Source organism: Mytilus edulis, chromosome 6 (genome assembly GCF_963676685.1).
Source record: "Mytilus edulis chromosome 6, xbMytEdul2.2, whole genome shotgun sequence".
Lineage (NCBI taxonomy): Eukaryota > Metazoa > Mollusca > Bivalvia > Mytilida > Mytilidae > Mytilus > Mytilus edulis.
In genome coordinates this window covers 3263517-3281917 of record NC_092349.1, presented here as the reverse complement: position 1 = coordinate 3281917, position 18401 = coordinate 3263517, and the positions used below count along the sequence as shown (strand labels likewise).

At 29.8% G+C, this 18401-nt stretch overlaps 1 protein-coding gene across 8 annotated transcripts in view; it reads right to left on the bottom strand.

The window, feature by feature from the left end:
* Positions 1–18401, bottom strand: part of LOC139527007 (uncharacterized) — a 47827-nt gene that overhangs the window by 27470 nt on the left and 1956 nt on the right. For 4 of the 8 annotated variants that reach the window (XM_071322226.1, XM_071322228.1, XM_071322223.1 and 1 more), the window contains exons 2-4: positions 4322–4623; positions 1397–1818; positions 880–1048 (exon numbers count right to left, since the gene is read on the bottom strand). In XM_071322226.1, the coding sequence (XP_071178327.1) occupies positions 880–1048; positions 1397–1818; positions 4322–4502 (772 nt within the window). In that variant the 5' untranslated portion in view covers positions 4503–4623. Of the gene's footprint in view, positions 1–879; positions 1049–1396; positions 1819–4321; positions 4624–7564; positions 7679–18401 lie in introns of those variants that run through there. The other 4 variants (XM_071322231.1, XM_071322230.1, XM_071322225.1 and 1 more) reach the window with 3 other exon arrangements.

Genomic DNA, 18401 nt, shown 5'->3' with positions numbered 1-18401 from the left:
TCTCAATCACTATACAGGCAAACAGATATGTAACAAAGAAACGAAAAAAGGCATACAGACAAAGCACATTAGCAGAAATAGTGACAGTAATACAAATGTGTACCAAAACACAATGACATGTTTTATAATTAAAGAGCTCGTCATATGTAACAAGAAAACACAAAAAGGCATATAGACAAAACACATCAGCTAAAATGAAAAACAGAAATAATTTGTGTTTACCATAGCACAATAACACATCGACAGCATGTATAAGAACAGAGCCCAGTCAGAGAGATATTACTAAAATAGACTAAACAGTAAAAGTAATATTCAAAAAGGAAAATAAACAATTCTATAACATAACATGTTATTAAGATGATAAACAAGTTTAGTACGCATAATATATACTTCATCTATATGTTCAGTGGTTGTGGTTTGTTTATGCGGTTCGTACGTGTTTCTCGTTTCTAGGTTTTTATACAGATTTAACCGTTGGTTTTCCCGTTTGAATGGTTTTACGTAGTACTTATAAGTAATGTTTTGGCCCTTTATAGCTTGCATGTTTAGTGTTGGCCAAGGCCCTGAATTAAAGACCCCACTTTGAACCATAATGTATAAAAAAAAAAGACGTGGCATAATTTCTAATGAGACAACTCTCCACAAGAAACCAAATGACACAAAAATTACTATAGGTCACTGTACGGCTTACAACAGCAAGTCTGTTTTGATAAACTGATGTCAGCCCTCTAAGTTCAACTTGTATACGAAAACTAGATTTGTTAGGATGATAATTGAGTACAGCGCCAAAAGGTTTAATTTTTCGACAAGGTTATAATGCCAGTTGACATTTAGTAAGAAAAATCCTTAATCAATCACGAATTCATATTTGTACATTACCATTTATTTTCCATCCCCTTAATTCCATAATGATTTGACTTTTTTCGTAGGAACTCAGCCTAAGTGTCTTTACTAGCTGCTCCATCAGTTGGAATGAATGAGAATACTTAAATTCATCCCATTCAGTGAAATTGCAATGAACCCATGGGTTTCTTATAACACTTCGTACCTAACATAAAACAAAATGCAAAAACAACATTCATATCTTTGTATACAGATTGACATATTTAAGCAAATTAAATAGCTAGACATGACATTATTTTTGAAAAGAGGTGTTGAATCATGTAACAGTGACCTGTCAGACACTTTATTGTCCCAAGTATTGAATAAAGTGCCTATTTAACATAAAGCATAACATCTCTTGTTAGATTTACATTGTTCTGTATCTGAACAAATGTTTTGTATAACTTGGTACAATTTATGCCGCTTTTGATACACAAAAGATAATAGACAATTGAAATATTGAATTTACGTGCAAAAACGGTAAGATATAAATATAAACAGATAATAGACTTACATTTTCTGCACATGAGCTAACAGATACTGGAAACCTGCCAGTATTGATGATCAATCCCAGACATGTAGAAAGGTCACATGTTTCATGAAAGTCTGTATCGAGGGCCATGTGTGTCGGTAGAAATAGCTTCGATAGATCAATAACACTTTTGATTGTGTAGTCGTACTTCGCTCTTTGGTTACCATGCGTTGCTTTGTTGTTGTTGACAGCTTCATAATTCAGGTCAGTATTTGCTGCAGCATATCGTGTTAAATGTGTTTCATATGTTTGCGTTTCAATTTCCTGTTTGAGCATTAATTCATTATACAGGTCTGTTAAAATTGGAATAATATACTGCCTCAGTGCTGGTAATACTATCTTCTGGAGACATATTCCAACAATCAACCATCTCTTCTGCCTATCGTCTAAAGCTTGTAGTTTTGCTTAAAATAAAGATACAAAGGCATTGCGTTTTATCATACGTCAAATCCAGAGAGTATATTAACTTCTGACACTAACGTCGTGTTATATACGATTGATCTTTTTTGTTTTTGTTTCAACAGTTTTTAAAACTCCATCAGTTAATAAATTTATTAAAACCAATTCAAACATGCCGATGAAATGTACATTATTACGTCAAGCAAACACATATTCAATACAAACATATGTCCATTACATACCTTAACGATTGAATTATCAGCTACTATCGTATACAATAGCTTGCAGATTAAAAGTCTTAAACATTTTTAAACTCGACATAACGTAAGGCAGTGTAACATTTAAGGCTATATCTATAAACATAAATATATTTTAGTAAGTATATTAAACGTTTAAATATCAGTCAACGAAAGTTAAAGTCGTATATTTTCCTTATTAATATATACTTTGCACAACACTTCGACTAAATGACACATAGGAAAATAAATGGTAATTTGTACAATGTTTTTTATAACGATAACAAATATTTAATTCAATCATTTCCTGATATACAAATACCTAAGTAGCCCAGGTCGCATACTTAGAAACCCCTGTATTCTAACAGCCTCACTCGACTAGGGAAAAAATCAAATGAGTTTATAATAAAATACTTTTACATACATAATTATGTTTAAATAAACAATACAATTGATTATCACCTGATAAGCGTCACTCTATCAAATTACTATCCTATATCCGGTTCACTGAACAAACATGTGTTGATTTAAACTGAAAAAACTTATAAATTTGATTGCGAAAAATTAGTTATAATTTGAATTGGAAATTATTGATGTAACTGAACAAAAATTGAAATTATTCTGAATTATATATACATATGGATTATAAAAAAGGATAATGCACATGTGGTGAGTACTAATGTATTACGAAGCATGCTATACGTAGTACTTAACTAATGTACCTAATATGCACATACATAGATTCAAATATTGATTATAATAAATATCTTGGTTTTCTTTCTGTTAAAATAAAATATTGCTCACTACTTCATTCTCAAGATATTTTGTTATTTGTACATTAAGGTACATTGAATTCGCATTTATCTTTATTGTGCTAATATCGGTAAACAATACTGTGGAAGTTTAGATAGTTCGTATTGGAAGAGTGTTGTCAACAAATTAATGTGAAACAAACACATTTTTTATTTAATTGTCAAATATTCCAGTTTTTGTATAATTTGCGAATCACGAATTAATGCAACCTGTTTTCAGATATAACAATATTCTTATCGTAATAGTCGAAACATTTACTTGTTCAGCTATTTTAGTTATGCCATTGCATATTAGTTAATTGATATGAGTTAAGTAAGAGTAAACAAATATTTTTTGCATGATTCAAATGTTACATTTTCTGTGAAATAGTACTTCTAAGAAATCTGATAATCTTCCAGTAAAGGTATAATAAGAGGCATCAATATATGTAGGTGTTTCACATAATTATGAAGATCTACCTCCACGATTAACATTGAAATAAGTGTGTAATGCACAGGTTTGTATTTGCAGTCGCTTACAAAAAAAACCAAAAATACAACTTTCAAAACTAAAGCAGAAATAACCCTGCTTGGACAAGGAGTTACTAAATTTAAATACATGGTGATCGGTTACATTCTGTAATGTTATAATCGAAGGCGATTACAACAAGTGGCTAATGTCAGTGGTAATATGTTACATATTCCCTAAAGGTAAACCGAAACATAATGGCGTCTGTTAAACTATAAAATCATGATCGGACAAGCAAGCCTTGGAATATTGTAGAAAACAGAAGATAAATAATCTAATGAATGTTCTGCTAACATGTAGGTTCACAGAATTAGAACGTTTCGTTTGAAATTGTTTTAATCAATTTGTGTCGTTAAGTTCAGTTCTTAAACAAAACTCAGTGTAATAAAAAAAAAAGTCAATCTAGATATAGGAAGATGTGGTATGAGTGCCAATGAGACAACTCTCCATCCAAATAATAATCCATAAAGGTAAACCATTATAGGTCAATGTACGGCCTTCAGCACGGAGCCTTGGCTAACACCGAACAACAAGCTATAAAGGGCCCCAACATTACTAGTGTAAAACCATTCAAACAGGAAAACCAACGGTCTAATCTATATAAAAACGAGAAATAAGAAACACGTATAAATTACATAAACAAACGACAACTACTGTACATTAGAGGCAGACTTTATCGATTCTGGTAGTATTCGTTATTTCATATTATTTTTGTTTACTGTTGCAATCAATAGATTCACTCAGTAAAAGAACATCGTCTATAAAGCGGATCGTGATGTTAGAACGTTAAACTTCTTTTAAAATTGTATCAAAAGAAAAGTGAAAGTAATCGGCAAGCATAGGATCACAGTTTGTTCCCAAATGAATAAAACTGTCAAACGATATAAGTTCTCAGTAAAAACATTCAGAATGTGAATGAACCTTATGTGCTTACTAAATTAGATACAAATACCTGTTACAACTGGATGCTTGTCAAATATCACATCATTTTTATCTTGTAGTTTCAGTGGTATTGAAAGTTTTATCCCCTCTCTTACTTCTGGAGGTTTGGCAGCCATCACATCGACTTCATCTTGGCGCTTTTGTGATATTGAACGTGTACTGCCACCTGATGTCGAAGGTTCTTCGTCCATATTAAGAGAGTAACTCTGATTTTTGGATTGTCAGAACATTGTTATAATATGTATCGTTTTCCGTGTCAGTATCCTTTTGTTGCCGACTATATTGAAACTTATCTTTTATTGTCATCACTTTCTGGAATAATTATAATTTGTCATTTATCAGTAAGAAGGTGACGATCTGTTTTAGAAATCGACTATAATCTTATTTTTGTCGATGACGAAATAACATCAGCAATGTGGCGCACACTGACTAACCAGCAAAGTGGGGTTTTGAAAAATATGTAACACATTATTGAGGTTATTTCGAATAAACATAAACTATAAAGAAATGTTACATATTTGTGCATTTACTTTTTTTCCTTAATAACAAAACAAAAAACAGCCGAATGTTGGCACTAAAATTATTGTTTTTCAATTTTATCATCATGTAAGCGTTTAAGTATATTTAACCGTTCTAATTGTGATTAACAATGACAATTCTCTCAGTCTTAATTCAACATATAAAACATTAGAGAAAAAGAATTAGGTTAAATGTAGTTGATTCATTTGGAATCAAAAGTAAAAGGTGGAAGCAGTTAGGAAATGATACATCCTATCATTGTAATTATCTAGGCATGACACCTTAATTATTTTGTCAACTCGACTTTACGACATTATAATTATAATCCATAACATTGAGTTAAATGTGCCTCACTAGAAAGTAAAAACTATATAATTCGTGTGCATAGAAATGTAATTATTTTTCTCTAGTTCTGAAACGTTGATTACTTTTATTTAATCAACGTGTGCTTCATTTGATCCCAGTTCTTCATTGGTCAAAATTCGATTGTGACGTCGAAATTTCTTGCTCTTATGAATTTATTATTGTGATGGAAAGTAAAAGGGCGACCATACCTGATGACGTCACATAGAAATAACACATCTTTTCGCAGATTCCACCACCAAATCTCGTGTAATAGACTATTTATCCACTCTCGACAGTTTAATTTTAAATATTTAGAATGCTCGTCGAGCCTGACGTCTTAAATTTGAAAATTTAACTGTCCGGAGTGAATAAATATCGTATCACACTCGATGCAGTGTTACAATCTATATATATCGTTTATTTATCACATCATCTATAATTCATTTATCTATTTGTTTCATATTTTTATCAAGTGGAATAAGTATTTAACAAAATTTTATAAAGAAGTCATTTTGCTTTTACAATGTTTGCATTGATATACATAAACAGAATAAAAGATCCTTTGTTTGAATAAAATGATATTTTTATTGATGTATAAAACATGTATTTATTTTCTATTGAGTTAAGCCATTTCAAGTGTTATTTTATTGTGTCTTTCTATCTTGAACATTTTGTAATGTTAAACTACAGTTTCAGGTTAGGTAGAAGTTTGGCGCCTATTATTACGTTCAATTCCGCTGGTTTTTTGTTTGCACCTGTTCTTAATCAGGAATCTGTGTTCAGTGGTTGTCTATTGTTGATGTTGTTCATAAGTTTGTATCGGTTTTTTTTTTGTTATATAGATTAGACCGTGTTTTTTGTTTTTTTTTAAATTGTTTAACACTAGTCTTTTGGGATGATAACGACTTGCTGTTCTGTAAAATATGTATGAGGCAAGGCTCCGTGTAGGAGGCCAAACTTTGACCTCCAATGGTTCGATCACGTTTTGCACATTATGATTTGAATGGAGAGTTGCCCTATTGGCACTCATATCACATCTTCTTATTTCTATATAAATCTTTCTGCAGCTTAGCTTAAAATGTTAAAACGTGTGAATTCATAATACTAATTCCTATTTTCCTTGACATTTTAAAAAAATTTCAAATTAATTGTGAATTATAAAATATTGCAGAGGGAGATTTTTTTTGTATAAAGTCACTAATTGTGTAGACTGTTGGAGCCCAAACTTTTGATTTTTATACGCAAATGAAAGATAAAAAAAACAAACAATTTTTACCTTATGATGTGGACCGGTCATTGTTATTGAATCATACATAAATTGAAGTTTATTATTAGTGTACCTTAAACTTTTTTTTCTTCTGTACAGTCACGTAAACTGATTAAGTCAGTAAGAACATGCATGAATGCGGACAGTAACTGAAATAACTTTCAAATTGAACACTGGACGAGTCCATATTGTTGATTTTTTTTTTGTATTAATAAAAAGTAAAATCACAAAAATACTTTTAAAAGGAAGTTCGCTTGTCCCGTTTTGGGATTTTTAACAGATTTTCGGAATCCTCTGGTTTTATCCATTTGAATGTCTTAGAAATATTTGCCAATTGACCCCAATTTTTTTTTTATAAATCTTTGACATTTATAATGTTAACCCATCTGCAAAAGTCTTATAAAATCTTAATTATTTTCTATAGTTTTTGAGAAATAAACTTGTCAATGATAAAGCTATGAAAAGTCCAGAGAGAATATTTTCCCGCCAAAATGTCAATGACTAATATTTCGAAAAACAAGTATATTGACCTATATATTTTTTTTCTTCTTTGATTACTTTATGAATCCCCTATCAAAATAACCTAGTGTTTTGAAAAGTTCATTATTTTGAAACTGAGATGCGAACTTCCTTCAATCCGAGGAAAAATCAAAACGGAAAGTCCCTAATAAAACGAAACTGAAGTACGGAAGATAATAGGAATGGCCACATATAGAGTAGATTAGTTACATTTTGATAGCCTGTTCCGGAAAAGGGAAGGTTTACAACAAGATGTTTTATTCCATTTAACAATTCATTTTAAGAAGAAAAATCACCCTCCCCCCCCCCCCCCCCCCAAAAAAAAAATTAATCTCAAACTGCCTTTTTGTTTTACTTCAAAATTCAATACGACTGTTTTGATGAGTACTTCGTTTAACTCAAATATCTTGTTTATAGGCAATATTCTACAGTGAAACATGAATGTCTATCAATGTGGATTTCATTCCTTACAATGGTCATTCAAAATGAAAAACACTGGACGTTAAGCAACCAACAATCAATCAAAATGAAAACTGGTTGTAACCACATGCATCGTTCTTCAGACAAGATAAAAACTATGTGAAAGAATAACGAATGACTTACATCAAATATGTTGATAATGTGTCGACGCCATTTTAAGACAATATTACTTCTTTTGTATATAATATAAAAATAGATTTGAAATACCTTTAAATATAAATTTGATGTTGATTATTTATTGCGTTTCACCTGAAGAGATAATGTATTGCGTTCACCTGAAGCGCTGTTTTGTATGACAAAAATAGTGTTAAAAATACATGTAAGATCAATAGATTGAATTAAAAAAATTCTAAATCCGTGTACCCAATTTGTTTCTGATATTAAAGAACTACTCATAAAACATAAATTTACTGCAATTTTAATATTAATATAAAATAAATATCGAATGATTTTTGAAAATGTAAATGAACGTTTTGTGCATAAGTGTTATGGATCATTATAGCAATGTATAGTGTACAATGATAAGCAGAAAATTAAAATATAATTATTTCTCAAATATACGCATATTTTAATAAATAAATATACACAATGGGTCTTTATTAGAGTCGGGTATTCGCCACACAAAAACATAATTTGTATTGGCGTTCTGCCATTTGGTAAGAGAAAGCTTGCATGGTAGACGATGTTTTAGTTGATCCTATTGGTTAGAACTTGTGATCCGAATTCCATGTTAATTAATCATGTAGAAAAAAAACTTATTCAATAATCTTAACTGGCTATCCTAAAACTGTGTTGTAGATACAAAACTATTAATTTGCGGACACTTGGAACTCGCAAACGATCAAAATATTAAAATTTTCAAACATGTTCAAAATTTCATCCATGATTTCTTAAGCCTTGGTAGAGCGTTATAGTGGCACGGAACATCATCGTCATCATCAGCACACACGTCAACATCACATAATTATATGACTTTTCTCCTCTGTTCTTTCTCTCCTCTTTTTACCTATGAAAGTTAGTATTATATTCTATACATGTATAAACTGTTTGCTTTATATGCATGTCCATTATATTATATTGTTATTGTAATTTTATATTGTATTATGCAGAAGACTTCATAAGTATGATTTACTTGTGTCTAATCCATTTTCCTTTAATTCAGCAAATAAAATATATTTAAACTTATCCGAATAACCTGTCTTGTGATAGAATTTGTCCTAAATTTTGACCAGAATTACACTGCATGAAATGATGCATTTAATATAAAATTAAATGCATATGTTATGCATTTTAAATTTCAAATTACAAAAAAATATCATGCATTTACTTCGCTGAAAAAATTCTAATTTAATATAGATTTAAACTAAATTTAATATTGCAAATAAATTCCCAAATTTGAACCTAGTTTAAATAAATTTCAAATTTAAGGAATTTAAATATAGACTAAATTTGAATAAATTTCTAATAAAAGATTTTCTTATATAAATTAAATTTGATTAAATTTCAGATTTGAAGAAGTTTTTATAAAAATTTTAATTTGAATAAGTTTCATATTTAAAGATCTTTTAATGTAAATTAAATTTGCAAATTTAAAGAATTTTAAATATAAATTAAATTTGAATAATTATGTAATTTAATTACATGTAAATTCAAATAAATTTTTTGTTTATGAATTATTTAAATTAGAACTTCCATCAAATTTAATGCAATTTAAAGTCAATATAAATCCTGTATAACTGATGTACTTTCAAAACAATAGTGCAAATGAAAAATAAAGAAAAGGCAGAATTTTTCCCTCTGGTTTAGTTTTTGGAAAAGGGATGTAGGTTTGTTTTTTTTATTTTAACCCAAATATCTGGTTTGGAAATATCTAATTAAATATAAAATAAAAATTAGGAAAAACAGGAAGTTTCAATGATTATAACTTTGTTGCTTATGAAAAAATAAAATTGATCCTCCAACTTTTCTGATCCATGTTTACAAAGTATTAGACTTGAAAGGCATGGATTGCTGCTCTGTTTATTTACAGTAGAATAATATTTGTGGTTTCAAATAGCAATGTGCAAATGTATAATTTGTCAGTAACATCGAAGACTGTATTTTTAAAATGAAACTTAAACTGTAATCCAAAGAATACTCGTCATTTATTTGCAAAGCTCAATACCATTTTGTAAGTATGCCTTTACCTATATGTAAAGAATGGCACCTGAATTTGTATAAGAACTTGAAGAGTTAGAATCTAAGACACACAAAAAACACAAACACCAGATATAAACTATAGGACAAGGCTATCTCTATGTGTGATTTGGATTTTGACAATTGCAGCACTATATAAAACAGAAGATAACAAAAACTTTTGGACAAAGCATGACCATATACAACAATTTCCAGCATTTTCTTATTTCCATCCTGTCTTGGGCATAGTTATTTTAATCACCTCTAATCAGGTCAGAATAATAAAAAACAATTTTGAATTATTTCCCTTTGTATATATTCCAATAAAAGAAACAAAGTATCTAACAAATTAAGTTTATTCAGATGACAAATAGAGTTGTTTTGGTGATAAATTAAAATAAAATGTCAAAATGTTTGTTATACAATTTTACTATCAAACAAATAAAAAAAATCTTTTTTGTTTAAATAAGTCCTGAGTTCTACATCAAAGAACCTCATCAAATTCAAACTAATCAATAAAATAATGGTTAGTGACAAATCAACGTGCTAACTTGTATAGATTGTTTAAGAATCATAAGACTAGGGTTTTAACAAATAGCAAACATATGCACCTTTAAATTTCAAGTTTGGCATCATAAAACTATTAATGAATAATCTTCCTTGCTAGCATTATTTGTCAATTTTAAAAACTTCAACAAGCAAAAAACAAAAAAACATAACATCATTTACATGATTAACATAATTGCTAAATTTAAAAACAATCCTGCTGCTCGAACATTTATCAAAATGTTATGGGATTTTATTCCAAATGCTGTATACAAGAATAAAAGTAATAAGGTGTAATGTTCTATTTCAAATATGTACAATTGAATAAAATAGCACACAAATAAACTTCTATCAACAAAAATTATTATCAATATTGAATGTACTTGGACAATTGAAGAAAATAATAAATTTATAGGTTTATAAATATATTTGATGTATTTACTGTCTCCTGATTAGTTAAAAGTTTTATTTTAATTTTCAATGTTTACAAATTTTATGGCGACACACCCACCCTGACGTTGTGTATTAATACGTCAATAAACATGTGTGTACATTGTTATTGTTAATATAAGTAATATAAAAAGTTCTTTGAGCCTTATTTTTGACAGAACTTTATTTATAATGAATGTCAATAACTTATTTTGACTTTATTTAACTATAAAATTAATTTTCAACTTTTCACATTTTACATTTAATCCTCTTCGCAGATTATTTAATGCGAAGATTCAAACAGTTATCTCCCTTTGACCAAGCAATTATAAATAATATGGTGAAATCTTACATGAAAAAAATTGACAGCAAATACCAGACACTGAAATGAGCCAAACTCAAATTATTACTCAGTATTTTATTAATAAGTAAAGGCAACAGAAAGTTTAAGTAAAAAGAAATATGTAGCTTAACCAAACACAATAACATAATCTGATATCACCGATATGCTGCACTTGTAAATAATTTTAATAGTAAAATGCAAATGTTGAAATTAAAGAGCAATAATTCATCTGTTTTACTTTAAAAAATAATCAAATTCAAAAAACCAAACCACTCCTTTTGACTTATTTTCAGAGGTTCCCCTTAAACTGAAAACTGTCAACTATAATTCAAAAGTAAACATGAAGGTATTTTTGTTCTTGCAAATTCCAAAAGTGTACCTTTGAATTGGCCATTATCAAAATTCAGAGAAATTTTCATTGACATCTCTCAATTTTTTGTCATATGTCCTTAAGCAAAAACCCATGCAATTTCTGTACATTTATTGTGACAAGGCCTCTCTGGTTTACTTGGACCTCAGCTTTGTGCCTTGTGCATTCAGCTGTCTCTGGTATTTACAGTCTAGTAAATGACTTTAGTCTATCCATGTTAGATTTAAAAACTTGTGACAGTCGAATCCGAGGTCTTGTGGTCCGAGTACACAGTATTTCGTAGTGCATTTCTTTTAGACAATAAATGGAAATAAAAACAAACCCACCTGCGCTTTCTCAATAATATTTTTACAGTGTGGTGTACTACTTTTGGGACAAATTATATCAAAATTATGGAAAACGTCATCAGCTCTAACTCAAAATATTGACAATTGTATGTAAAGGGGGTCTTGAAATCTTTTGACAGCTAACACACTGTCCACACTACGGACTATGTTCGTGGACAACGAAAATCAAGGGACGATAACTGTGTACTCGGACCTTGTGATCAGGCGAGTTTATCTACAGAATCACTGTCCCAACTTGACATTAAATCAATTTGTATGTCCTTCCTTAGTTTTCCTCTTCTGACACTGGCAGTTTCTTGGCTTAAAGGACCTTAGCTCTATTTTGTAGCTTCTGTAATAAAGTAATAAAAAAATGTTTAATTTTATTAAATTGACTAGTGATATCTATGTGACAAAAAGCTATAATTTTCTGCATGCAATTATTATATCTTCATGCAGTTGTAATCAAATGATATATTTAAAAAATATTCTAATGAGTGACTCAAAAATATCTTGTGGAAAAACTCTATTAAAAGAATAGCTAGAAGTTGTGATAAATTTTCTATTTTCAAAGGACCTGTCACCATGAAATTGGGGTCAAAACCATTAATTCATCATTAGAAAGATCATAACATAAGGCACATGTGTATCTATTTTTAAGTTGATTGGTCATTAACAACTATCCTGAACAAAAACTTTACCAAAACTTGGTATATTATGAATTACAAAATACGTTGAACCATAAACGTCAAAATCATTCAATCGCGTAGTGGAATTAACTATTTGTGGATTCTTATAAATTCTATATATAACTTTTGGACTATTTTAAATCTCGGTCTATTTCTGAAATTTATTCTTACATACTTTTGATTTTTTAACCCTGTATGCTAACATTGCCTATGTAAATTTTAAAATTGTTTGTATGCACATTGAACGACAAATCTATGTGACGTATTAACTTTTCTGACGTCAGACACACAAAACAATGAATGTTTTTGTAGATAAATGTATTTGTGTTCTGTTAATTATTTCCTTTTAAAATTGTTATACGATGACTGATGTACCCATATTTTGACTATTTCATTCAGTGTGTCTGTTTAGTTAACGCATCAATGTAAATACAACGGAATTTGATGAGACTGTCATTAAAGTGAGAGGGTTAGCGCTATAAAACCAGGTTTAATACACCATTTTCTACATTTGAAAATGCCTTCACCAATTCAGGAATATGACAGTTCTTGACCATTCGTTTTTTATGCGTATTGTTATAAGATTTTGCCAGGTGATTATGGACTTTCCGAATTGATGTTCCTCTAAGTTCAGTATTTTTGTGATTTCACTTTTTTGAACCTGAAGCAGAACAGATGAAAGGACGAACAAAAAAAAAAGCATGGATCATTAAACATAAATCCCCTCTACTGTTGCAGGCTGGCATTACAATTTATTACAACTATTACACATTGTGATTTATTCAACATTAAAAAAAATATTTATTTGTAGCAGTTTAGTTTTTCAATTATATTTTAAAACTAACTCCTACTATAATTGTTTGGTCTTACTGTGTAGAATATATACAACATTTATCATTTGATGTGTGATCTCCTCTGGGGTTCAGGCTTATATTTTGGTGAGTGTTTGATGTGTCTATGGGCCACAATGGAGGTCTAAAATTACGTAGCACCCCCTTTTTCCCCTAGGGAGATTGTTATTGGAATAGCTCATTATTGAGTTTGTTGTCTTGATCAATTTCAATACAAATCACAATATTAGGTACAGCAATTTTGTTTTCTTTTGACATATAAGAAGTATTTGTAATAGTACAATCAGCACGACAACAAAAAATCTGAAACTTGATTACTGCCCTTTTAACTTAAAATTATATCTATTTATTATTTCATGTACAAAATAATATTTAATCAATAGAAATGTGAAAAATTTCAAACAAAATTTAAGTCAGTCATTGTTTGATTTGGCTAATTCTACTAAATACATAATTATTTTGATGTTTTGTTGTTGTTTTTTTTTTCGTGCAATTATTTTGTGACACTTTAGTAAAATGAGTATGAATTCAATCCCCCATGACTCTAATCATGCTATTTGTTACATGTCTCTACTCTAATTGGCAACCACACTTCATCTCCTTATAAATTTATTTTTACAGGCCTCAACTAACAGTATTTTCCATAAAATATATAAGACAATAAAAAGCTAGTACAATCATGACAATGAGTACTATTAATTTATCCCAAGACTCGATCTAGTCATGTCGAATTGATGTAATCACTAGATAGCTTACTTAAAAATAGAACCAGACTAGATAGTTTGTGCCTATAAGCATCGCTAACAGCTGCTTACTTCAACATAAAACATAAAAAGTTCCTAAACTAAATGTGTATTGCGAGGAGATAATTAGTTGAATTTAAATATTTTCAAGCAAGTCTAGTATTTATAATGAACATTGCACATTATATTTGTTAAACCTGGTCTAAGCAAAGGAAAGGGTGTACAGAATTCCCAATACTTAATACATATATATTTTACAATGTTTGGCTATTTGACACATTATGATTACATGTATATATATATATATATATATATATATTCTGACAGACATTTCATTATACATGTACATATTTTAAGGTATATGCATAGATTTTAACAAGGCTAAACAAGTATATAAGCTGATAACACTAAAAAGGAATACATGTAACTCGATCTTTTATCAAAGACAATTGCACGTCTCTATATTTGAATTACATGACTTACAATGTACATTTATATCTTTTGAAAGATTTTTAAAAATCCTAAATTCAGAAAATGTAGACAATATATATATATACGATATATATACCTTTATATGTGAAGGAACATGGATGGCTGTTGTATTCCCTTACATGTATCTTTGAGCACCTGTTTCTGCTTGCAAATCGATTCTCTGTAACAATTGATGCAATTCTTCAATTTTTTCACCTTGATCAGTCATCAAGATTTCTGTTTGGGAATCCATCATCTTCTTTATTAGCTAAGTAAATTAAAAACTTTTTGAGAGAATGTAAATATTCATCATGATTTTCATACAAATATGATATTAAGTTTAAATTCTGTTATATCAATGCATTTTAAACTTCGAGTGGCTGAACAGTAGTAACATGTATATAAACAGCATGTACATGTACAGGTTTGAAATGTTTCCAAAAATTTAATCAATAATCATAATATAAATGAGGAAGTATGGTGACCTACATGTATGTCAGTTGGTCTTTGGTGGATAGCTTTTAGTTTGGAAACATACCACATTGTTTATAACTTTAATCTTATTAATCTTTAAATACAACATGTAAAATGTACAATGTACATATCTAAGTTTTCTGGTTTGAATTGTTTTACATTGTCATATCGGAGCCTTTTATAGCTGACTATGCGGTATGTGCTTTGCTCATTGTTGAAGGCCGAACGGTGACCTATAGTTGTTAATGTCTGTGTCATTTTTGTCACTTGTTGAGAGTTGTCTCATTGGCAATCATACAACATCTTCTTTTTTACATATACATCACTAATAAGCATTTGAATTTATGCCAATATCAAGGGTACAACTCGTATTATCACCTGGTAAGTTAGGTACATCTACATATAGAACAAGTCAATTATTCAATAATCTTAAAAACTTCAGCACAGTTTGGAATTATTCACAATAAACAATAATTGGGTTTTGCACGACCCCCTGACCCTGTCCTCTCCTTTTTATAAGGTTTTGGGAATAAAATATATTGGGAATGCACATCAGAATAATCATAAAAAGTAAATTGATTGTGTAAGGTTTTGTAATGTATAAAGATCTATAAGTAAAATGTAATACGGTCACCAAATCGGAAATCATGTTGAACTTGAAGTGTGTTCTTTTTAAAGGATGATCTTCAGAAATTAACTAGTACAGATAATAAAGTATTTCCCTGGTCTACTTTTTGGTCTTAACTTACACTGTTATTATAACAACATTACAAAAAAACGCGGGACATGACCAGATAATAAATATAATTTTTCATACATACACAAAAGTTGGTCGAGTTACCTGGATTCATATTATTCACACATTTGTATAACCCTTAATATGTATTTCTCAAATTATTGCTTTAATAGTGAGCATAGGTACAAAATGTACTTGGGGACAGGACAATTTTTTTTACCCTACCCTTTTTTCCAAAATCTGTTATTTTTCCGTTTTTTATTATTATTTTTTACGCGTCTGTCTGTGTCATTAGAACATAGATACACTACAAATTACTTGGTTTTGCTATTTACTAGCAATTCCAAGTTTACTATCCACAGCGGTCACGGATATATATTACTAAAGGACACTAAAGAGAGTGAATTAATCGAAAACGAAATAATAACGGATATTGGAATTGGAAAAAAGGGAGAGGGTAACGAAATTGTCCTATCCCAAAGTTCTGATGATAGTAAGAACCTTCTTCCTATACAAATCCTTGATTCATGACAGTGATAAATGCATTATAAACTGTATACCGAAATAATAATTATCCAATATATTGACTTCTAAATTATTTTAATATTACCTCAGAAACTGTTACTGACACCATGTTGACATTATTGTGTAATGTTGGTGTTAAATGAGATAGGTGTTGAAATTCTTCGTCGAATAACAGAAATTGGTGTGTCGATATCTACTGGTACTCCACATTCCCCGGGCAAATCCAGCAGCGCTAACCGGGCATTCCTTTTCTTCTGACCGAGAAGACTGACTTTCAGAAGGACTGTATAGATTAATCTTTAACTGCTTTAGAACCTTCATCAGACCCCGAGTCTTGCATGGAGATGGAAACTGATAGACTAAAGTACTGGTACATTGTATTAACGATTTTACTATGAGGAATATCCTCATCTTCAGAATTTGAGAGACAAGCAAATCCACCAGACGACATATCCAGACAGACTTAGTCAATGATGCAAATAATATTCTGGTATACTTGTAGCCAGACTGGTATATACATAAGAAGACTGGTGGACGTGTAGGACATGAAGGCAAACTGTTAGAGACGTAACATGGCGGGTAAACATGTAGATAGACTTGTAAACACGGAGACAAACTGACGGACACATAGAGACCGGTGAAAACGTTGAGACTTGTGGACACATAGTCAGACTGTTGAGAATTATATGGACAGACTAGGGGTCTATAAGGAAGACTTATGAACTTCAAGTTCAAAGTAAAAACAGACTAGCGGATGATTGAAAAACTGGTGATCATGTAGACAGACTTGTTCAAATGTAATTTGACAAAAATATTTGTCAGTCTACAAACCTAATTCTAACTCTATTGGGTTTGATTTTCAGACTTATATGATAATAAAATCTATATCCTTTGGGTATGTATTATGTTGTAGGGCAAGCTAGGGTAACAGTTATTAAAGCTCCCCTTTTTTTCAAATAATTAACCAGAAGAAGGATTGAATAGGAAAATTATTTATTCCATATGCACAACATAAACAACGCATACCCCTCCTAAACGCTTTTTTTTTTTATTTATCTTCGTTTTGTCCGAATATGAATGTTCTATGATCTTATGACTTGAGTACAAATTAAAGAACACTTTTTACTTGGTTGTGCTATGCTGGATTTAGTAATACCATTTTTTTTTTCAGTATAAGAAAAAAAATGAAAATAAAGGATTATTTAAGGTTCTCTCATTAAAATATTCAACATAATAATACTTTATTTGCAAAACAAACAAAAACAATTTTGATTATGGAAAATACATAGACAAAACAAACATTATGAAAAATTGTAAACTTGGATTAAGTGTAATATTTCTAAAATCATGTCAGCTCATCGGGTCAATTTAAATAGCCGGATATCTTTTCCTTTACCAATAATTTCCCACCACATTTTACACTAGTTTAACAAATAATTCATACTTTTTATACTGATTTAGAAGCGTTGCCAATGTGCACAACATGGGTTTTTTTTTATTATAAAAGTTATAGGTCACTATATATTATATACAGGTCATTATCAAACACTACAGAAATCGCCTAGTTATAGCAGTAAAACTATTAAAGGGTCAAAATTGAAAAAAAGAAAAAAACATAATTAGGAAGGGACATGTAGCAAGTTTAATTTTAGTCATATATTTGAACAAATAAACAACACCTATTGTCTGTGTGTGTGTTAGAAGTATACACATGATATAATTATTACAGGAAAGAAAGTGACTTATATGTATCTGTTGCTTAACTTTTTTGCTAAGCAGTATATTTTGAATTTGTTTATAGTATAATGCGACGTTAAGATTTTTCTTTTAAAAAATATTGTCATTTCCAATTTTGATGAAAACACATATTGTGGTCAAGAAGATAGCGTTGAAAAACTAAAAAAATATTTGCGCTTCGCCCTTTTTGAAGTTAAATATTCAGTTTCATTTTGCCGTATTAACATTTTTTTAGACGAAATACCCGTCTGTCGTAAATGTAAAATTTCAATCCTGGTATTATATATGATGAGTTTATTTACCACATTTGCAAATGTAACAAGTTAACAACTATATATTGTCTTTCTATATATTAAATATACCAACCGAGCTATACACTAGCTGTTGGCGCTAGCTATTGAAAATAAATTGTAAAAATGAAACAATAGTACTTTTCTTAAAAGAGGATATACGCATTCAGCTTCGTTTTTAGAGTGAATGGCAATATATTTGTTTTTTTTAACAAGTATATGACAGGGTATAAATATATTCTGGTCTGGTGTGCA